Below are 23,765 nucleotides of genomic sequence, written 5' to 3'. Positions count from 1 at the left end.
CCTGAACTCAAGCAATCTGCCTGCCTCAGCCTCCCAAAGTGTTGGGATTACAGGCACCCAGCTAACAAGTATTTCTTAAGTACATTATGCCAGGCATAGTGGCAAACCACATAAACACAATCCCGGCCGTCATGGAGCTTCTAGCCTAGGAAATATTTGTCTCCCATTACACTGTGAGTTCCTTGCAGATGAAGATCAGCTGTGCTCCTAGTGCCTGTCACCACCCCTGGCACACAGTGGCCACCTCCCCTATGGGTGTTCACTCTGACTCTGATGGGTAGAGATGGGTGCTCGAGTGGAGGATGGGGGATAGGCTGAGTACAAGGTAAGTGGAAAGCCTAGAAAAGCCACATTCTGCCCTCCGTTTTTAAAGGACAACCCACATTTTCCTGTGGTTAGCCCCTTCTTAATGGGCCCATCGTCTTGGAGCCATGAGGCAAGTTCTGAGACTTGATCTAAATTTGTCATCCAGATAGCACAGAGAAGCTCACACGGCCGCATGTGGCCGCACTTGTTGTGTGTGTGTGTGCCCATTCTGAGAGGTGGATGGTTTGGGGTCTGGCTGCCCTATCTCATGCTGCTGTTTGTATCTTTCAGAGATCTGAAACTGGACAACGTCCTGTTGGACCACGAGGGTCACTGTAAACTGGCAGACTTCGGAATGTGCAAGGAGGGGATTTGCAATGGCGTCACCACGGCCACATTCTGTGGCACGCCAGACTATATCGCTCCAGAGGTGAGTGCAGCTGCTTGATGCAGCTCTGAAATCTGAGCTCTCCAGTAACTCTGACCAGAAATGCCACTGGCTGCTTTTATGTGCTGCAGCGTTGGGGGCAGTGTTGAAAGCGGACACCTCTAGACTCATTTATGGCTCATTGGGTGAATGATGGCTGAAAATGGCCTAAGTCACTCTAATAAGAATTTGAGTTAACGAGACAGAAAGTTAACAAGGATATCCAGGAATTGAACTCATCTCTGCACCAAGCGGACCTAATAGACATCTATAGAACTCTCCACCCCAAATCAACAGAATATACATTCTTCTCAGCACCACATCGCACTTATTCCAAAATTGACCACATAATTGGAAGTAAAGCACTCCTCAGCAAATGTACAAGAACAGAAATTATAACAAACTGTCTCTCAGACCACAGTGCAATCAAACTAGAACTCAGGACTAAGAAACTCAATCAAAACCGCTCAACTACATGGAAACTGAACAACCTGCTCCTGAATGACTACTGGGTACATAACGAAATGAAAGCAGAAATAAAGATGTTCTTTGAAACCAATGAGAACAAAGATACAACATACCAGAATCTCTGGGACACATTTAAAGCAGTGTGTAGAGGGAAATTTATAGCACTAAATGCCCACAAGAGAAAGCAGGAGAGATCTAAAATTGACACTCTAACATCACAATTAAAAGAACTAGAGAGGCAAGAGCAAACACATTCAAAAGCTAGCAGAAGGCAAGAAATAACTAAGATCAGAGCAGAACTGAAGGAGATAGAGACACAAAAAACCCTCCAAAAAATCAATGAATCCAGGAGTTGGTTTTTTGAAAAGATAAACAAAATTGACAGACCGCTAGCTAGACTAATAAAGAAGAAAAGAGAGAGGAATCAAATAGACGCAATAAAAATGATAAAGGGGATATCACCACCGACCCCACAGAAATACAAACAACCATCAGAGAATACTATAAATGCCTCTACGCAAATCAACTAGAAAATCTAGAAGAAATGGATAATTTCCTGGACACTTACACTCTCCCAAGACTAAACCAGGAAGAAGTTGAATCCCTGAATAGACCAATAGCAAGCTCTGAAATTGAGGCAACAATTAATAGCCTACCCACCAAAAAAAGTCCAGGACCAGATGGATTCACAGCTGAATTCTACCAGAGGTACAAGGAGGAGCTGGTACCATTCCTTCTGAAACTATTTCAATCAATAGAAAAAGAGGGAATCCTCCCTAACTCTTTTTATGAGGCCAACATCATCCTGATACCAAAGCCTGGCAGAGACACAACAAAAAGAGAGAATTTTAGACCAATATCCCTGATGAACATCGATGCAAAAATCCTCAATAAAATACTGGCAAACCGGATTCAGCAGCACATCAAAAAGCTTATCCACCATGATCAAGTGGGCTTCATCCCTGGGATGCAAGGCTGGTTCAACATTCGCAAATCAATAAACGTAATCCAGCATATAAACAGAACCAAAGACAAGAACCACATGATTATCTCAATAGATGCAGAAAAGGCTTTTGACAAAATTCAACAGCCCTTTATGCTAAAAACGCTCAATAAATTTGGTATTGATGGAACGTACCTCAAAATAATAAGAGCTATTTATGAGAAACCCACAGCCAATATCATACTGAATGGGCAAAAACTGGAAAAATTCCCTTTGAAAACTGGCACAAGACAGGGATGCCCTCTCTCACCACTCCTATTCAACATAGTGTTGGAAGTTCTGGCTAGGGCAATCAGGCAAGAGAAAGAAATCAAGGGTATCCAGTTAGGAAAAGAAGAAGTCAAATTGTCCCTGTTTGCAGATGACATGATTGTATATTTAGAAAACCCCATTGTCTCAGCCTAAAATCTCCTTAAGCTGATAAGCAACTTCAGCAAAGTCTCAGGATACAAAATTAATGTGCAAAAATCACAAGCATTCTTATACACCAGTAACAGACAAGCAGAGAGCCAAATCAGGAATCAACTTCCATTCACAATTGCTTCAAAGAGAATCAAATACCTAGGAATCCAGCTTAAAAGGGATGTAAAGGACCTCTTCAAGGAGAACTACAAACCACTGCTCAGTGAAATCAAAGAGGACACAAACAAATGGAAGAACATACCATGCTCATGGATAGGAAGAATCAATATCGTGAAAATGGCCATACTGCCCAAGGTGATTTATAGATTCAATGCCATCCCCATCAAGCTACCAATGACTTTCTTCACAGAATTGGAAAAAACGGCTTTAAAGTTCATATGGAACCAAAAAAGAGCCCGCATTGCCAAGACAATCCTAAGTCAAAAGGACAAAGCTGGAGGCGTCACGCTACCTGACTTCAAACTATACTACAAGGCTACAGTAACCAAAACAGCATGGTACTGGTACCAAAACAGAGATATAGACCAATGGAACAGAACAGAGTCCTCAGAAATAATACCACATATCTACAGCCATCTGATCTTTGACAAACCTGAGAGAAACAAGAAATGGGGAAAGGATTCCCTATTTAATAAATGGTGCTGGGAAAATTGGCTAGCCATAAGTAGAAAGCTGAAACTGGATCCTTTCCTTACCCCTTATACGAAGATTAATTCAAGATGGATTAGAGACTTAAATGTTAGACCTAATACCATAAAAACCCTAGAAGAAAATCTAGGTAGTACCATTCAGGACATAGGCATGGGCAAGGACTTCATGTCTAAAACACCAAAAGCAACGGCAGCAAAAGCCAAAATTGACACATGGGATCTAATTAAACTAAAGAGCTTTTGCACAGCTAAAGAAACTACCATCAGAGTGAACAGGCAACCTACAGAATGGGAAAAAATTTTTGCAACCTACTCATCTGACAAAGGGCTAATATCCAGAATCTACCAAGAACTCAAACAAATATACAAGAAAAAAACAAACAACCCCATCAAAAAGTGGGGAAAGGATATGAACAGACATTTCTCAAAAGAAGACATCCATACAGCCAACAGACACATGAAAAAATGCTCATCATCACTGGCCATCAGAGAAATGCAAATCAAAACCACAATGAGATACCATCTCACACCAGTTAGAATGGCAATCATTAAGAAGTCAGGAAACAACAGGTGTTGGAGAGGATGTGGAGAAATAGGAACACTTTTACACTGTTGGTGGGATTGTAAACTAGTTCAACCATTATGGAAAACAGTATGGCGATTCCTCAAGGATCTAGAACTAGATGTACCATATGACCCAGCCATCCCACTACTGGGTATATACCCAAAGGATTATAAATTACTCTACTACAAAGACACATGCACACGTATGTTTATTGCGGCACTATTCACAATAGCAAAGACTTGGAATCAACCCAAATGTCCATCTGTGACAGACTGGATTAAGAAAATGTGGCACATATACACCATGGAATACTATGCAGCCATCAAAAAGGATGAGTTTGCGTCCTTTGTAGGGACATGGATGCAGCTGGAAACCATGATTCTTAGCAAACTATCACAAGAAGAGAAAACCAAACACCGCATGTTCTCACTCATAGGTGGGAACTGAACAATGAGATCACTTGGACTCGGGAAGGGGAACATCACACACTGGGGCCTATCATGGGGAGGGGGGAGGAGGGAGGGATTGCATTGGGGAGTTATACATGATATAAACGTCATGCACATGTACCCTAGAACTTAAAGTATAATAAAAAAAAAAAAAAAGAAAATACATCACTAAAAAAAAAAAAAAGAATTTGAGTTAAAAAAAAAAATTTGTAGATTTTGCAGTTGCTTTGGGCTTTAGCAGTAAATGAAGACAAAGTGAACACCACTCATGGCTATTTATTTTCCTCTTCGTCTCTACTTAGTGATTTAATTTCAGCATCATTTAGCAGAACTAAAGAAAGGCTCTTGAATCCTTCCCGTATGAGTGAGTGAACCTAGTCTCCTTTTTTTTCCTCACGGATATATTTCCAGAACCCTTTCTGTTCGGAATCTGCACGAGCCCATCACTGTGGCCCAATCATAAATATTTCCTCACCATACCGGAGAAGGCATCTCTGAGTTGACCACAGGGAAAACAGACCACTCTGTAGAAATGGAAAGAAATATGCATGGTAGCACAGGAGACTTTTTAAAAAAAAAAAAAACTTTGATATTTCCTAGTGCATCAATTTCCCTAGTTATGAAGAACACATTTGTTAATCTGATGTATGAACCACCTTCTCTCGCTGCCCCCTTTGCACAGATCCTCCAGGAAATGCTGTACGGGCCTGCAGTAGACTGGTGGGCAATGGGCGTGTTGCTCTATGAGATGCTCTGCGGTCACGCACCTTTTGAGGCAGAGAACGAAGATGACCTCTTTGAGGCCATACTGAATGACGAGGTGGTCTACCCTACCTGGCTCCATGAAGATGCCACAGGGATCCTCAAATCTGTAAGTTTGGCTTACCCAGCTAGCTTCTGATCTATTGCAGACCAGCTTGTTTTATGTGCTTCTGGTGTCTTTTCAGTGCCTCCCACCAGTAAACCACTAGCTCTAACTAAAATTTGTGTTCTAATCTAAAGAAGCAAAGAACCAGAGTTCTCTCAGGCTGTTACCCTCTCTTATGCAATACACCCTCTCTTATGCAATAGTTATTTTGGGGCCAATTTTGATAGTCCTTGATAACTTTGTTTGCCAAATAGCAAGTATTTCTAGCACTTCAAACTTTAGTTGAGGGGAGGTGATGTTTCCCCTCCATACAGTCAGGCCACGCCAGAGTTTTGGGTCAAGTGAATGCCATTCCCAGCCTGTTATTATATCAGTTGTGTTTCTGTTGGCATCTTCAAGGAGTAGGATGAAGGGCCTTTCTTTTAGGGCTGGGAGAGGAGAAGGAAGGTTTTCCAAACCTCTGCAGATCTCTTTTGTCTCCAAGTTATTCTTATGCAAGCCAGGTGCCACGCCCAGGCTGCAGGTGCAGTGTTGTAATGGATCATGTCGAGAAAGTCTTTTCTGTGTGTGCATTTAAGGCACTGTGCTGAACGCCTTTGAATTGAGGAAAAACATGTATTGGACGCCTTTATGTTGAAAATAAAGTACATGTAATTTGGGTCAATTCTGTAACCACATTAGTCGAGTTCTAAAATCATGTTTTTTCACCTACTATATGCATATGGGATATAAAGGCAAATAAAAGATCAGTTGTTTGAGAAGGGATAAATCAGAACAATCTATATTCTGTTGGATAGTATCTATGGCATAAGAATTACTATCCTTAAGTTATATCCCTTCAGTAATTTGAGGCAAAAGCGAAATGTGAGAAATATTTGCTATCTTGTTGAAAGATTTGTTTCTCTTTGGAAACTTCTAGCCCTATAATTAGTGCCATTTCAAGGACATTTTTTATGTGGGTCACTGTGCACTGGGGCTGAAGGTTTGATTGTCCCTGAGAATTCTCTACATCACTAAAAGAGAAATAATCACAGAAATCCTTCTGAGGCAAATATTACCAAAGTGAATCATAACACATGGCTTGATTCTCAAGCTGAGGTGCCAGTACCCTTCTGAAATTGAGAAAGCACTAATCTCACAGAAATAAAAATCTCACAGTACTTTGGGATTCTACCAAATGTCTCCTATCTAACATGTTTTTGTAAGAACAGTTAATTTTTATATTAATGGAAATTTTAGAGGAAACCATAAACATGGCTTTTATAATTTTATGAAAAAAAAAAAAAAGTCATAGAGAAAGGCTTGTCTTCGTGGATTTGTACCATGAAGTTTCTTAACTTCCTGAAGGGAAATGTACTCACCTAGGTTGGCCGCAGCCAATTTTGATAACATAAACCACGATAACACAGCCTCATCATGCTGCAGAGGGAGGCGGACTTTGCATGATCATTTTCCTACTTCCATGGCCCAGAACCTGGCTTTTTGCGAAAAAGCATGCCAGCCTTCTGTGGCCGGCAACAGCCACCTTCATCATACTAATGGTTTTCCATACCCCACATATTTAGTCCAATTACTGTAGCTGATTTAGTAGTTTTTAATATTTAGACGAAGGATCCCAGAGTTCATAATTCACATGAAAATACTGGTTCAAGCCATAAAGAAATGCCTGTTGTCAGCATTGGTCACTAGGCTTGGTACCATGAAGGATAGGAAATAAAAGTCAGTCCATGCCTCAAGAAATTTTTGTATTCTCTAATATAAACACTGGATTAGCAATCCAGATCAGTGTTTCTCTGATAGATAACCATATGCGTTTTGAATCTAGGTCTAGTAGAAATCTTAAGAGGCCACATCACCATTTGGGTTGGACATTCCTAATTTTTTGTCTTTACATTTTCAGAAGTCCTCAACCTTATTCTCGTGTTTCAGAGTCCTCTTGAGAGAGTTCTTTCCAACTAAATCTGAAATTAGGTATCATCCCCTTAGCCTAGAACCTAGGACAAGTACTAAGCAAGGTTAAGATTCATATGGAATTTCTAAGACTTTCTTTTTTAACCAGGTGAGCTCAGTTACTTCAAGCTATATCTTTTATGTAAATATGGATATTTTTGGTAACGAGCAAATATATTATCCAGTAATAGCCTCATAGTCTTTCCTCTAAGAGGAAACAGCCTCTGGTGCCTCAGAAGAATCGCATACAGTGGAGACTGAGTTCTCTCTCCTCGCAGGTTCACTTTTGGGAAGCTACAAGTCCCTTCACTTCTCTTTATTTCAGCTCCTTTCTCACGCCAGCTGCTCCAGTGATGGAGGCAGCAGCTGCGACTGTTACATATCATGTGTCTAGCACTCATTTTCCTAAGTGACACTTGACACTCTCTCTGGGCATCTTCCACATCGGAAGGAGCAGGGGCTCTGGGCTCACAGCGCAAGGCCTGCCTCCCAGTCCTGTTACCTTCCAGCTGAGTGACCTTGGCAAGCCTCTGTGCCGCTCTGAATCTCAGTGTCCTTGCTTGTAAAATAGAAGTAATAAAATCCATATCAAAGGGTGATTGTCTGGATTATATGAAATAATATAGGTAAACTTCCCGGGCACACAATAAGCATTCCGTGTTTTCCTCCTTCAAGGCATGTACCTTCAATGTAATTTTCTTAAAAACACTTAAATGTTGTCAGATAAAATTACGAAAAAAAATCACTAAGAAGATTTCTGGGATTTTTTTTTTCTTTTTCTTTTTCTTTTTCTTTTTCTTTTTCTTTTTTTTTTTTTTTTTTTTTTTGGTACATTTTACTCTCCATGTCTAAAAACAAGCAGCTTAAATGGTATAGATGAGAACATTCAGCTAGTCTTTGCAGGGGACTGAGACATTTAAATAGAAATGTGATCAAAGAGAAGAAAGAAATATTCAGAGCACTCAAGACTAGACTTGAGGAGACACACTGAGGAGGGAAAGGCATCAGAACTGGGTTGGTTAAGAACTTGCCTCCAGAGCAGAGCTGCCTGGGGGCAGATCTTGGCTCTTTGACTAATAGGCTGTGTGACATTGGGCAAATGGCATAAGTCTTGCATGCCTTAGTTTCCTCTCCATTTCCTTGGGCAAATGGCATAATTCTTCCATGCCTCAGCAGGTGGGGTATCAACCCACAGGGCTACTGCGTGGTTGGCATGAGATAACATGTGTGGGTGCCTGAAGCAGTGCTTGGCACAGGGTACCTACCAGGAAGTGTCCTGCACTGTTACCGCTGAGAGCTGCATGCATGAAATGAGTTTTTTACACTCTGTCCTTTTCTCTGCAAAAGTATTTGTCATATTAGGAGGAGGGTATGAGATAGCAAGGCGTGCTGTGCCAACCACTCAGGCTGCTTTCTGGCTCTAATTGCAACTTGATTTAATTAGGCCAATATAGTTATTTTACTACCAGAAGAAAACTTAGAGATTGTCCATTCCCACCCCCTCATTTTATAGAGGAGGAAACCATGAAGCACTGAGAAATTGTGACTCATCAAAGGCCATAACACATTACTTAAATCAGTTGGGGCCTTTGTGCACCGCTGATGAGGATGTAAACTGGCGTGGATAATGGTATGGTGGGAGGTTCTTCAGAAAATTAAACAGAATTACCATATGATCTAGCACTTCTACTTCTGGATATTTGCCCAAAAGAATTGAAAGTGGGAATTCTAATAGGTATTTGTACAACCATGTTCATAGCAGCATTACGTACAATAGCCCAAAGGTAGAAGCAACCCAAGTGTCCATCAACAGATGAATAGATAATAAGATGTGGTACATGCACTCTGAACAAGCATTCATTTGGTTGCACAGGGCCAGATCAAGGTATACTGTGTTCTTTACCACTATTGACTTGACGCCTTTTTCCAGAATTTTGTGTCCACCTAAGATCAGACATTCTGGGAGCCTGGTGACTTCAAGAGTTCCTGATGTGAATAGTTGAATCCATTGGATGGTGTTTCGCATAGTTCTAAAAACAGTAGGGAAATCATGAGTGCTAAGTTGTGAACTGTAATTATTTGTCTTTGCCCTTAATTTTATAGTTTTGTGTGATCGTTAGAAGCATAAACACAGAATTGTAGAGCTAGAAATAGTTTAAAAATACTTTGTCCACATTTCCTCATCTGTGGATTAGGAAACTGAGGCCCAGAGAGATGAAAGGACTTTACATATTAGAACGGAAAGAACATACCCTAGACCTCATTTGACTTCTGCCGCTGGTTTTCAGTCTGTAAAGGTGTGATAATAACACCTACAGTGCGCACTTCAAATAACGCAGTATACATGAAAGCGTTTTCCAAGTGGAATGCACAATACAAGAGTAAGTGATTAGTATTGCTAACTTGTGAGTAGTAATTTCACAACACACTTAGAGGTGTTATTATCCTCATCTTCTCTTTGAACAATTCAGCAACATCATCAAGGTTATTGCGTGCTTAATTTTACACAAGGCTGTGGTAGGCTTTTATTCCTAAGGAAATTGTATTTTTGTTTTTCCAGGAGCTTTTAAATCTTGACCAAAGATGCATAGGTGAGGTGTAAATAGCCAAATAGATATTGATCTGTTTATTTATATAATAGGCTTATATCAATGTACACGTGCATAGCAGGCATGGGTTCTGCAATACTCAGGTTCTGTGCGAGGTGCTAGAAATCCAGTGACGAGCAAGGCAAATATGATCCTGCTCTTGTGGAATTTACAGTCCAGTTGGGGTGGAGAGGGAGAAAGAAATTTTAAAGAGCAATTATACCTTAACTGTATACTTACAATTGAATGAGAAAAAAATTAAAATCCAAAGTTCTTTGAAAGCATTTATTTAACAGGCAGATCTAACATGACCTGGGCCACCAAAGGAGGCCATCTGGAGGATATGACATTTAATAAAGACTGAAGAGAAATTAGGCTTGAAAGTGTGCAGAGGTCTTGAGAAAGGAGCAGTCCATTTGAGCAGCTCAGTGGCAGGCTGGTTAGAGTGTGATGAGCAAAGGGGTGGGGCAGTGAGAGCTTCAGGGGAGGAGGCTGAGGGAACAGTGAGAGCCCAAAGGACATCCTAGGCCACACGAAGGAGACTGGACTTTATCTGAAGTGCCAGCGTAAGTCTTTGAAGAATTCCAAGCAAGCATGAATGATGCAATCACTACTTCATGTGCAAAAGATCACCCTGGCTGTTGTATAAAGAGTGGACCAACAGACTGAAGTATTTACTGATTAAGTGACTTCCAGGATTTCTTTCAAAATAATTCAGGAGTTGTGGGGAGGAACAGATGAAACAAGACTGGGCATGTGTCAGTAACCATCAAGACTGAGTGATGAGTATACATGAGGGTCTGTGTTACTGTTGTCTAAAATTTCCACAATGGAAAAGTTTTTAAAACCACCACATAAATGAGTATCTTATACAAACAAGCTCAGCATGTGTGTGTGAAGAAACATTTGTAGCCTGTATAGAAAAAGTGATCTCTATCTTCACAAATGAAGGGAAATGGTTTACAATACAAATATACAGAAAGAGCAGATGATATGAGCCACATACAAGCTGCCCTGTGGATCCTGGCCACATCTCTTAAATCCAAGTAAGAGTCTCGGGTTCCTGGCCTGGGAGTCTATGTCACCCTTATGATTTTTTGACACAGACAAAATTACCCAGTGGTTTTAGCACGACTCATTTCTTCAGCGTCCCTTAAGAAACTCTATGCCTTCTCAAGAAGCGTCCTTCAACCCCTAGGGTAGTAACAAAGGGTACCCCAAAGAAGCATTTTTAACAGAAAAGAGACCAGAGAAGGAGAGAATCCTCATCGTTGGACTTTGCCCCATGCTGCCTCCTTGGGGCCCTGGGAGATCCTTTCCCGGCTGGATCTGCCCTTTCCCACTGGGAGGCAGGAAGAGCTGAGATCTCCAAGCCAGCCCTTCACAGTGCCTTTCTCTGCCATCTCAGTGTGGGAGGGGCATCTTTCCATGGCTTCCTGAGATGGAGATTTATTTAAGAAGGAAGCTTGTTGAACTCCCTCTTACCTTTTTAAATGAAAGGTATTATTATTATTCTGTATCTAGGGAAACTGTTCAGACACCTGTTTATGTTACGTACTATAGAGTTACAGATGTTGAAGACCTCAGGGCTTCATCTGGCGTGATGTCAGCTAGTGCCTACATTCAGGATTGGGGAGGGTGTGTACTGTCCAGCCTTCCTCTAAAAGTGTATGATTGGCAAGGCAGGCTCCAGCATCTTCTTCACCCCTAATCTAATACTACTGTCCCAACCAGCCCTCCCTGTCATCACCTTTACCACTGCCCTCTCCACCCACAACACCCCCAAGGTTGTGGACTTGTGAGTTCTTTGTGTGTAGCTGTTCAAACATTTCCTATAGACGTGGGTAGTGGACAAAGGACTTGCTTGTGAGAACTTTTCCCATGGAGTGCAGAATCAGTGGGCGCGGGGGTAGTTAGAGCACACACAGTTTTTAGCCCAGGATTTCTACTGGAAAAGAATTCCCTAAATCATTAACCAGTAATCGCACATCTAAAAGTAACTTTATATATACCCAAATAAGCACACTGGAAAGAGTATTTTTCTTGCTTTCACTTCTGTTTTTCTCATCTTTGTTTCAAATGTTTGTTTAATACTTAACATGTGCGTGCCTCAAAAGCAGCCTCACCTGCGACTTGCAGAGAACGCAGTATTCACACTGGCAGGATCCTCAGAAGTTAACAGAAAAAAGGCGTATGACGACACACACGTTTGTGTAAAGAAAAAATAAAAGGCATTCCAGCTGTTATTTCTGTTTTTTTTTTTTTTTTAACTTGGTTTGGGAATATATACTACCTGTTTTCTGGTGTCACCATGCCATCAGGTTTCTTAGGCTGGCAGTAAATTATCCCAAAATGCTGATAATGATAAGGCAAAAGAAAGTCTGTCATTTGCTTAGGGCTTCTGAGGTTCTGCTGAATTTTGCCCTCGTCTAGGTCCGGAAAGGTTTAGGGAAGTCCCAGGCAAGTCAGCAGAGCTCAGGAAGCCGAGGCCTTGTCTCAGAGGTTAGTACTCCTTTGCTGAATCAGCTCCAGGAAGAAATCACGTGGTTCAGGCTCTACTCAGGTGAAATCGGCACCTTTGTCTTTGAGCTCACACAGGTGCCTGGGCTAAATAAGTGCTGAAAGGAGCTGGGTGCATTCTCCTGAGTCACCTTTGTCGACTCTGGAAGCACTGTAAACTCGGCATCAGAAGGAGATTATAAAATGCTTTTGTTCCTAAGCTTTATAGAAATTAAAGTATGTATGTATGCATGTGGATTTCTCTGTGATCCAGCCTCTCAGATTTCGTCATCCGAGCATTGTCTGCAGGAATCCTGCTTGCCTCTATGCACAAAGGAGGGGGAACCACAGTTAATTCAGGGATCCTCTTTTAGCCCTGAGTGTGTCCCACATCTGTCGCCAGGCAGTGAATTCCAGGAGCATTGACTGTCTTCCTCTCCATTTCCCTACTCCCCTCCTGAGAGAGGCTGGAATGCTCAAGGAAGCCAACAAAGGTGGTCAGCCAGGAGAAGGCTGGGGAAGAGGAAGGAAAAATGGGACCTGAATAACGCAGAGGATCCAATCCCAGATCATTAGGGCTGGTTTTTCAAACACTGTTAGGGGAAATCCAAAAGAAAGTTATCAAAAGATCCTTGAGTAAGAGGAGTGGTTAACATGCAACCTGGCAATCAGGACTGGAATGCCTGTCTGAGGAAAGGAAGCTGCCCCACAGGCCTCTTACCGAAACCCCTAGTGAGGTTAACACCCTTCAGAAAAGGAACCATTTGCTCACTGATCAAGGCCAGTGTCTGCAGAAAACAGAAAAACACTGCTCTTCCCGGAGATTTTGTATTTGGGTCTTTTTAAGTCATACAATTTTGTTGAAGTTCTTGTTCTCTACTTCTTTTTCCCTCATTAGATTGTAAGTTTCCTAAGGTGGGAGGTCCTTCCATTTTGATAGCTGTGTGAAGGATTTTTTTCTTTATTTTGAATAGAGTACTCATGCTGCATGTCTCATTTATCTCCATCTCTGCCAGGAAGATAAAGATGTCAAAGCTTTTGTAAAATGACCCTGGAAACTTTTCCTGTGTGGAGATTTGCTAACCAGTGTCTGTGGGTCAGAAAAGCTTTTTGTTTCAAGTTACAAAAACTCTTGCAAACAAAAGTATTTGACTTTGTTGTTTTTTTTGTTTGTTTGTCCTTGCCAACTATCAAAGGTCAATAATTTTGGGCAGTTGATCATTAGATTTGGTTTGGATGCCAAAGATAATGCACATCCAGGATAAAGAAGGGTACTGGCCTCGATTTCATGAGAGAAGAATAAAGGACATTGTATAGTCCCCACTAGGGAATCTTTGTTTAGCACTCACTTCTCTTCAGTAGCTACATTTGGGGAATCATACCTGGAGAAAAGTATTTTGTATAGCTTGGGCATGTAGGGTAGCAGCAGCTTTTTCTTAACACTTGGAAGTCATTGGAGAGCAGTGAAATCCGCCCCATCAGTCAGAGCTGCCTGAGACTGGTTTGTCAGGAATAAAAGCATGTTGTCTAACTGCGGGCATTGGCACAACCGCATGACCTTGGCTTTCCATCTCCGAGACTCGCCTCTAACCTTTACCTACGGTTAATCAACATTGTCCCATGACAGGAATGAAGATACAGGGAAGCAATAATGATTATAAAACACAGAAAAGGTGCGGGGTGTTGGGAACCTTGGAAAGGAATTGAGTATGTGCTCATGAAGGGCTGCTGGATTCCAGTTGCAGATAGCATGGAAAACACAGCCAGCAAGCCCACCACAGATTTGAGCACTGCCCCTGCCCCGCTGCAGGAACAGTATAGGGCATTTACCGTACTGAGTTTCATCAAGAGAAAATAAAGTACACTGTGTAGTGTGTCTCTGGAGATATCGCACAGAATATTCTGATGCCGGTCAGTTACAACCTGCCAGAGAAGGCACTGACCCGCCAGCATTCTCAAATATACCCGCATGCCCACTTCCTCCTTCACTGGCTCGGGGACATCAGCTTGAGCAAGTTTATTTCACTTTATTTTTTATAAAGAAAAGCCCATTTCAAACTCAAGGAAAACAAAGCATCTGTAGTTGAGGGAAGGACAGTCTTCAAAATGCCAGCTTTTTTTCTCCTCCCAGAGTTTTTAGTGATAAATGCAAAAAGAGAAGAAAGAAAAGAGTCCCTTGATATGGGCACAGACTGTGGAGGCCGCTGGTGTGGCCACCGACCTGACGCCGGACAGGCCAGTCCGGCTCTGCTTCAGATGTTTTCAATGACACAATCCTGTTCCTGCCAGGAAGCCCTCTCATCACTTAATGGTATTGAGTATTACAACCACATTATGTGTTTTAATTTTTCTTATGATAACGCTTAGATATGCTTCCTTTAACTCCCACTCCCTGAATTTAGTTCTCCCTGAAATGACTTCTCGTCTAACCCCTCTTCTGGTCAACAGCTCTTTGTGTATTGAAAATTTTAAGTGTCCTTCTATCTTTTCCAGCATAAAGACCCTCAGTAGTTTGAAATAAAACCAGGTGTTCAGGCGGAAGGATGCCTGGGATTTTTTCCAGCCCTGTTACTTTTCTCTTCCTTCACTTAGCACCTGCACTGTATGTACTTCTCAGCCCTTCTCCTTCCATGGAATCAGAGGAAAAAGAATGTCACATGAGCCGGCAAAGAAGTACAACATAAGGAAACACACAGAGTGCTGTGAATTCTCATCTGGCGAAGTCCTGAGTGTCATTTATTAGGAGAAAATAAAGATAACTGTGTAGTGATTCTCCTCACCTGTCGGTCCAAGTGTCTTAACCCAGAATCCAAATAAGAAAACTGGTAGCCTCGAGAGGAAGTCTAGCACAGGGACTGAGAGCAAAGGTCTGAGTCTGAATCCTGACTGTAGCACTTCCAAACTATGTGACAGGTTACAGATGGGTCCGTTTCTCAGTTTCCTAATCTTTAAAATGGGAATAATAACCACAGTTGCTATAAGGATTATATCCAACGAATCTGGAACACTTAATGCCTAGTGCAACAAAAGAGTATGCAGCATACATATGTAGTGGTAATGGCTACCACTTCTTAAGTGGTAACTTGTATCAAACTGTATCATTCTCTACTCTCTCCACTCCTGTAGCTTCCCCTTTCTCAAACTAGTCTGGATACCTGGCAGGGTGGGCCATTGCCATGAGTGTGCAGGTTACTAGTTCCAGCCCTCGCCAGCAAATTCCATCCAGATCCAATCTGAGCAGGCTAGAGCACTTCTCCTTCTCTTGGCTCATCCAGTATTCCATAGCAGCACCATTCTGTATAAGAACCTGAACTTGGGAAGATCACAGTTTCCCCAGAGTGATTCCAGAAGTCTGTTGTTTGTCCTTTACACCCTACCAAGCCCCATCCCACCCCCAGTGGACTGTCATCAGCCCCATCTTACATTTAAATGTCTGTCACTGCCTTCTCCTATGGAAAAGTGACTTATCAATGCCAGGTCCAAGCCTGGTGTCTTTCTTATACTGTGCAGCCACATTCCTGAGTGACCACTGCCCTGAACTGGAGGGTGCTGCTAGCACAGGGTGTCTCCAGATCTCCCCAACAGCCAGCAGGATGGGTATGAAAGGAGAAGGTTGGTCTTCGTAACTGGGTCAGACTCTGCGTGTGCCAGCAGCATCCTTCAGACGGACACGCGCCTGCAACATGCATGCGTGATGTGCTTCTCGCCAGCCCGAGGTGGCCATTCATTAGGGTCTATGGCCATGGCGAGGTTGGGCGTCATGGCTGTGAACCATACTCTATTCTGTGTCCTGTGCTCTTTCTCTGCCCTTTCTCCCCCAGGACCCTCTTTAGAGCCATAAAATGCCTTTTCCCCATTTAGGATCATCTCTCTGGAATATTGGCAGGAAGGTTCTGTGGCATGGTTTCCTTCCCTTCTAACTTGCCAGCATTAGCTGCTAACTCTCTCTCTCTGCCCTTTGTTTAAGGTCTGTAATTGAATGAACGGAGAAGGTTATTTTGTTTGCCCAACAGCCAAATCCAGCCATTGGGTAGAAAATACAGTGTTCTCTGGCTCCTGGAAGAAAATCTTATTAGACTAATTGCTTTATTTATATAACTTTTCCTCTTCCTATGAAATCAGACAGATTTTGAAAGAGGAAAAAAATACTTTTAGCCATTACTTATATTTTAGTGAGTTTCAAAGTACATTTGGGCCCGGTTTTTTCAAGACTCATAATGTCACAGCATTAGTTTAAACTCTATAATCTGGAACATCCAACAACTCAAAACTGAAGCTGCCTCATGTGTAGCACAGCCCACAAGATGTGATAAGCACCATACCTGACACCAGATTTGTAAAGAAGCTGCTCCATTGCACCCATCTTGCTGCATTTAGTATCTCTGTTCTGTTGTTAATACAGATACAGTTGCACATTAAAACCTATTGTTTGTAGGCCGGGTTCGGTGGCTCACACCTGTAATCCCAGCACTTTGGGAGGCCGAGGCAGGCGGATCACTTGAGGTCAGGAGTTCGAAACCAAGCTGGCCAACATGGTGAAACCCCGTCTCTACTAAAAATACAAAAATTAGCCGGGCATGGTGATGTGCACCTATAATCCCAGCTACTCAGGAGGCTGAGGCAGGAGAAACACTTGAGCTTAAGAGTTTGAGACCAGCCTGAACAACATAGGAAGATCCTATTTCAGAAATTTTTTTAAAAAGCAAGAGAAAGAAACATTGTTTTCCAAAGACCATTCCTCCCCACTGCACTACTGGAGCCTAGGACGGTGAAGGCAGAAGGAGATCTTGTTCTCTCTTTCCTGGCTCTAGAGGAACAGGGAGAGCCAGTTGAGCCTCAGGGTCAAGGCTGACCTCAAGAGTGTAGTCTCTCGGCAGCTTTCTATCTGTGCCCCTGCCTTTAAGTAGAACAGGATGGACTTACAAGTTTGGTATTTGGGTCCCATTAGGGACATAAGCAAATCACGGAAGTTTTCTGCAAAAGAATTATGCTGCCACTGTTCACAGCAGTGGGAACACAGTGTTTAGGGACAGTGTATTCGAGCATAGGACAGCAACAAGATAGTCACAATACTAGCATTTCTTGAGGGCTTTCTTTGTGCCAGGAGCTTTATGTTAATTCTCTCATGGACTCATCATAACATTTTGAAATATAGGAAAATCTTCATCTTAGAATTGAGAAATCTAAGGCCCAGAGAAGCTAAGAAATTTGTCCAAGGTCACACAATAACTCAGTGGTGAAAGAATTACACAAACAAGCAGTGATGCTGCAGATCCTGACCAACCCTCCATGTCAGAGAAGCTGTTAGATCTTTCAGCCTTCCCTGGCTTGCAGAAGGCCTCCCAGGACATTCTTATACAAACCTGGCCCAAATCCCTTATGTGTCCTGTTAGAGCTAGCCTCAGGAGGGAGCATGTCTGCTTGTTTTCCCCTGCAGCCACACCTACTCTGTAGCCTGGGAAAAAACTGTTAAGTGTCTCATTCTGAGGGCCAGGTGTGCCTCTGAGTCCTTGAGTATCCTCTAGTTCAGTTCCACTGTAATGAGGGCCACAGCAGGAAGGGGAGCACAAAATGACTCCCCGAGTTCTTGACCCTTCTCTTTCTGCTGCTCTCCAGTGAGTCTGAGACTTATATTTGGGGGAGAATCCAGATTTTCCACCCTGGTCCCCTCACTCTCTGCAGCTTGTAAAGTGCTTTTCTTGGCCCTAGAAAACATTCTGCTTCCTTCAGTAAACGTGTGCAGAATATTTCATGAAGTCACATTATTTTCCTCTTTGGCCGACTTTCCCTCTTGGATCACAGTCAGGGAGAAGGTCAGCTGAGGTGAGGCAACTTTTCAGTGTGACCTTAGATGTGGATGAAAGTGATGGCCCTGAGCAGCACAGTTGTTAACTTACTGGCCTTTGGGTCCCATTAGGGACATAAGCAAATAATGAAAGTTTTCTGCAAAAGGATTATGCTGTCACCATCCACAGCAGTAGAAACAGTGTTTAGGGAAAGGCCCGTGCCCGGCCTAGGATGGAAAGCTGTCCACCTCCAACTCCACACATCTGCACCAACGTGAACTGTGAAAGATTTCAGCCCTGAGACTAATGTTGAATGTTCCCTTACTTCCTCATCTTCACATCATTGGAGAGGGGTAGTAGTAGAAGGGCCACCCCACCACCACCATGACACACAAAGCTTCCACCCCCTTAGCATCACCCTGGACCCTTCTCCTCCCAGTCCTGGTTTCTGTTTCATGGTATTCATCCTCCTCTGGCCTCTTCATGAGCTCCTCCAGCTGCCACCCTGGCTGCTTCCCACTCTATGCCAGGGGTCAGGAGCCATGAAAGTCCATGAGTGACACCAGCCAGGTGGGAGGCGATAGGGAGTGGTGGGGCATGTGGCTGACTGGGTCTCTGATGCCCCATGAGAAGCAGCAGCCCCTGCTCCACTCCAGGCCATTTCTATGGAAGAGGAGTGCAGGCACCGTGTTCCTGAGCATCTCATTTTCCATGAGAAGCGGAAAACCTGACTTTTCATGTGATATGACATTTCCTAGTGTTTAAATGTTTGAGAAGTAATGAAAATTATTTCAAAATGCATTATGTAGACCGAATAAAATGTGTCTGAGACCTAGGGCTGGTTTCAGTTCTGGTCTGTCTCTGTCCCTTTCCACAATCTAACCTATCCTCCCAGCTTTAGTGGTTGCTCAAATTTCAATGTCTCTGAGCGTTAGATGGCCAGCCCTGGCCTGCACCCCAGATTTATCCTAGAATTCATCTGCACATGGGTGCCCATACACCTCCAATGCAAAGCTGAGCCCATCAACCTCCCAGATTTGGCAGACTATAGGATCTCATTAAGTGTGAGCTGTTTTTGTCTTTGTTCCACTAACAAAACTACTACTACTACTAACACTGCTACTGATACTCATGCTACAAATAATAATCTCTTGTTCCTCTTTTGTTCCCTGTTTCTGTTACTCAACACCACTGCCCCATCAGGCAGCCAGGGAGAACCTGAGATCTTGGACTCCTCACTCCCCTTCCAGGCAGTTGGTGGATTGTGTTCATTCTTCCACAGCCTTCCAGAATGTGCTTCCAACTCTTCCTTCTGATTAACTAGAAACTCTCCTAGTTGCTGAATTTCTCGTGTGTTCTCAGCTATTGTCTCAGCCTCGAACTGCTAGCACCAGGCGCTGCCTCTCCATTTAAGATTTATTCATCACACTGTGGCTAGAGTCATCCCCTAAATTGCTATGCAGCTCTCATCACTCACCTCTGATGGATCCCACTGGCTGCCCCCACGGTTCCTCAGTCATCTCTGCATGCCAGCTGTACCAGGCACTTGTATGCCTCTGCATTTGTGCTGGCTGTGTCCTCAGACACATTTTCTTCCTTCATGCCTAATATGTTAATTCTGTTCATCCTCATCTCTGGTCAAATGCCACCTCTTCCATGAGGCTGTCACTTGCCTTCCCACCACCAGCCCCAATGTTATTTGCCCCGTCCCTCCTCCGAACTCTCACAGCACTTGATCTAAGTCTCTTTTCATTTCATCCGGCTGTGTATTATGAAGTTTGCTTGACTCTTCCCCCTTCTCTCCATTAGCTCCTGGGTGGAGAGACACTGTCTTTGTCATCTGCATGTCCCCGAGAAACCCCTAGTGTGCTGCCTTACATAGAGTAGACTCCCTAAAAACCTTTGTCAGTTGAATCAAAGTGTGTGTGTGTGTGTGTGTGTGTGTGTGTGTGTAAGTTGAGAATGGCTGCATCTAAAGGGCTCAGGCCAAGGTATTAAAAATAAAAACAAAACTGCTTGGTTATTCAAAAGGATTTATCAGAAGCCCAAGAGGCTAAGTATCAAGCTAGTGAAAGGGTTATTCTGCCTTTCCCCAGTTCCAAGGGTGCAGTTTTTAGAGGATGGACGGTCGTGTTTGGTCTACTTGTCATCAGGCAAGGCCTCTTCCACAGTGCCCCATGGAAGCTTGGGTTCAGTGCCAGGGGCAGGGAGGAATGGGCAAGCCTCTTGGACACTGGGGCTTCAGCCACCCTGGCATATAGAGTCCCGCACTGTTTGTCTTGCCCAGAAGAACAAGCTGTACCCACCCATTCACAAGATGTCCTCTCTCACATCATTGGCAGGCCTGGGAATTTCCCACAGGCCATCTGGGTGTGTTCTGCCATCCTGTCTCCCGAGTTTTTTGCAGCATTATTTTTTGTTAACTAGCTCTTAGAATAGCAACTGCTCTTCCATCAGGAATTGTATCCCGTTGACTTTCCTAACACAAGAATCTATTCATTTCTTTTTTGTAAGTATTTTCCCCCTTCCTGCCTGCATTGCACAGGCTTACTCAGTGAGAGCCCAAGTAGTATGAACTAACTCCTAGCTCTTACAGAACTGAGTTACTTATAAGATATGCATCTCCTGAATCCCCGGTGACCACTGTAAGTGCCTCGAATGGCAGCTGCTCTGATTGGACCTGTGCCGCTCTGAATGCTGCTTTTACTTTTGGGTCCTGCCTCCAACCCAGAACCACCTGTGGCCTTTAATCCCTGTTACTAAGAGAGAGGAGAAGCAATTAAACCCTGTCAGTATATTCATTTATTAGCTGCCGTTTGAAGCTTTTTTGAAAGCATTTTACAAGGTATATCCCATCAGGTTGCTTAGGAACTTTTGCAGCCTCCTTCAACATTATCATTTTCATTTGAATCAACACTGGCAGCTTGACACCTCCGGACACCTGGCATGGCAGGGGGGACCACCTCCAAATACCGTCTTTCCGTGTCTGCACCTTCAACAAGATTTTCTCTGTAAATTCTGCTCCAAAACAATTTCTATAAACACAGCATTACTTTTGTCTTGTTCACAAATCAGATTTGGAAAGAAGTGCTTGGGGACTGTCATAAGTCTATTTAAAGATAGTTTGATTTAAATCAAAACAAAAACAAAACTTTTTATCCAAGACAATTTTCTTTCAATATGGGGAATTAGTTTCAATGTCTTTGAAATTGAGAACCACACTCCGGCCATGAAAAGTGAATTATCCTGTACTAGTCCTTGCTCAGGAAGTGATCAGAACATCTTTCCTGGCTATTTTGGGAAAGCAGATTTAGCCCAGCATATTTTGATAGGAACCCAGCAGTAAGGAAGTTTCCCAACTGATGGAAAGACGGAGAAGCTCTATGCACACATTGCTTAGCTGTGTGGCAGTGCTCATTTTAGTTTTTGGTCTATGGAGCAATGGAATCTCAGTCATTGAACCTACTTCGAAACAGTGGCGGTGGGGGGAACATCTTGAAGAAAAGCCTTTCATCTAGAGCTATGATATCTTCACTGCATAAAGAAAAGTGGCCAACTTGGTTTTTTTCTAGAGCCAGGACACAGACCTTTTCAGTATGTCACCTTTGCTGCTTCTTCACACAGATCTTCAAAAATAATGACTCTCTCTCCTCTCTGCGGTCTCGTCAGAGAGCGGGAATCCTGGCCAGCTGGTCAGGTCACTCAGAAAAATGGCACAGCTGTTTCTGAAAGTAGCCCCATTCAGAAGATGTCTGCTGCCCACAACTGCAGTGCTGGGGAAAGGCACACTGTTATAAAGAGCTTCTTTTCTTTAAAGAGGAAAGAAAAATACATGGTGTTTACAGAAAAGAAAACTGGACCCTCCTGCTTTATTTTAGTGGCCATGTCTGAAATGGAAATGGGAAAAGCTATAAATCCACACAGGCAATTGCGCCTTTAAGGCATGATTCATACTGACTGTGCTGCCTGTGATGGAAAACCCAGCTAGTTAAGCAAGACCTGCCAGAAAGTCTCGCACAGCTCCTCTGCCATGGCTGATGCCTGCTGTCTTGTGACATGCTGGTTGTATGTAAATGAATGATTGACACTTTTTGTCTCTCTCACTCAGTTCATGACCAAGAACCCCACCATGCGCTTGGGCAGCCTGACTCAGGGAGGTGAGCACGCCATCTTGAGACATCCTTTTTTTAAGGAAATCGACTGGGCCCAGCTGAACCATCGCCAACTGGAACCACCTTTCAGACCCAGAATCGTAAGTGTCCCAGGCTGTCACAGAGATTTTCCTTTCTTCAGATGTCACAGCATTCCACCAAAGTCCATAGAACAGCTAGACAGCCCCTGTGGGTGACAGACGAGAAACTCAGCTGGTCACTGCACAGGGCAGCCTCCCCTGGGGGGAACCTGGGCTCCTTGTCCATGGGACAACATGTCTTCATGTGCCCAGGTTAATTCTTAGGAAGTTTCACCTCTCGTTTACCCAATCTCCAACTTCCCTTAACCTAAATTAAAATCTTGTAGGGTATAAGAGGCCTGAAACTTTGCAGGTTTCCCCAAAAGAGTTCGGCTAATTGAGAAAGTCATTGTTGTAGCCAATTTCCTCATGCTCCTTGGGGCACTTTTTATGCCTTTTCTAAGCCCCTGAGAAAGCAGAGAGGGTGTGAGATGTTGCTTACTTCACTGAGCCTGGCCTCTTGGCTTGGAGAGCCTGGGTCTGTAATAGCTGCTGCAGCGCAGAGCCCAGGCCAGGCTCCCTTTGACCAAAGAAATACTGGGAGCTCCAGGGGCTCCTCTCCAAGCTCGGCAGCTGAGGGAGTGGGCTTCCTGAGGGTGGTCCCGCTTGTGGTCTGAGAGCTGAACTCGTTCTCATCTGTGGGTCAAGAGCTCCACAATGGGAAGGCAGAGAAGCCAGGCTAGCGATAGATCAAGAGTGATCAGGAAGCCTGGCGTGGTGGCTCACGCCTATAATCCCAGCACTTTGGGAGGCCGAGGCAGGTGGATCACTTGAGGTGAGGAGTTTGAGACTAGCCTGGCCAACATGGCAAAACCCCGTCTCTACTAAAAATACAAAAAAAAGAAAGAAAGAAAAAAGCCTGGTGTGGTGATGCGTGCCTCTAATCGCTGCTACTCAGGAAACTGAAGTAAAAGGATTGCCTGAACCTAGGAGGTGGAGATTGCAGTGAGCCGAGATTGCGTCATGCACTCCAGCCTGGGTAACTGAGTGAGACTTTGTCTCAAAAAAAAAAAAAGAGTGATAAAGAAATATCATTGATCCAAGTAAGAGCAGTGAAATGTGTAATACTCACTTAGAAATGATCTTTGCAGCATTTGTTTATGCAAATATAAAATACTCAACTTTTAAAAACATACAGTGCACTTAATCACTAACAGCCTACTAGGCTGTTGGATGCCAGGCACCCAGAGGTAAAGCCGTTCCTTCAATGGTCAGCCCCCTGCCAGCTCCCCTGGGATTAGGGAGAGTATGGCCTTCAGAGACTGGAGCCTGTAGTCCTGACTGCACAGCTGGTCCAGCAGGGCGTAATGTATCTACCTAGAGAGTAAAATGACCGACAGTTATTCCCTAAGCTCAGCACTTCCAAGAAGCCTTTTGGGAAGATCTCTTCAAATGTATAGAACTCTGTGCAAACAATAGGTAGGACAAATATGAACCTACCAACCTCTGTTGACAAATACAGCTGCACACCCCTCAGCGAGGCCTGCTGGGAAATGCCACCTTGGTGAAATGAGAATAAAGGGTGAGTGAGCCAGCTGCTTTTGGATGACCA

At 43.5% G+C, this 23,765-nt stretch overlaps 1 protein-coding gene across 3 annotated transcripts in view; it reads left to right on the top strand.

Annotated features, from left to right (window-relative positions):
* The window catches only part of PRKCH (protein kinase C eta), a 244,160-nt gene that overhangs the window by 218,833 nt on the left and 1,562 nt on the right, over window positions 1-23,765 (top strand). For all 3 annotated transcript variants that reach the window (XM_033187812.1, XM_033187813.1, XM_033187814.1), the window contains exons 11-13: window positions 598-736; window positions 4,974-5,162; window positions 22,091-22,234. In XM_033187812.1, the coding sequence (XP_033043703.1) occupies window positions 598-736; window positions 4,974-5,162; window positions 22,091-22,234 (472 nt within the window). The remainder of the gene's footprint in view (window positions 1-597; window positions 737-4,973; window positions 5,163-22,090; window positions 22,235-23,765) is intronic.

This window comes from Trachypithecus francoisi, unplaced genomic scaffold, assembly GCF_009764315.1.
Source record: "Trachypithecus francoisi isolate TF-2019V2 unplaced genomic scaffold, Tfra_2.0 Lachesis_group3, whole genome shotgun sequence".
Taxonomy (NCBI): Eukaryota; Metazoa; Chordata; class Mammalia; order Primates; family Cercopithecidae; genus Trachypithecus; species Trachypithecus francoisi.
The sequence above is the reverse complement of the archived record's forward strand: the minus strand, read 5'-3'. Positions and strand labels throughout refer to the sequence as shown.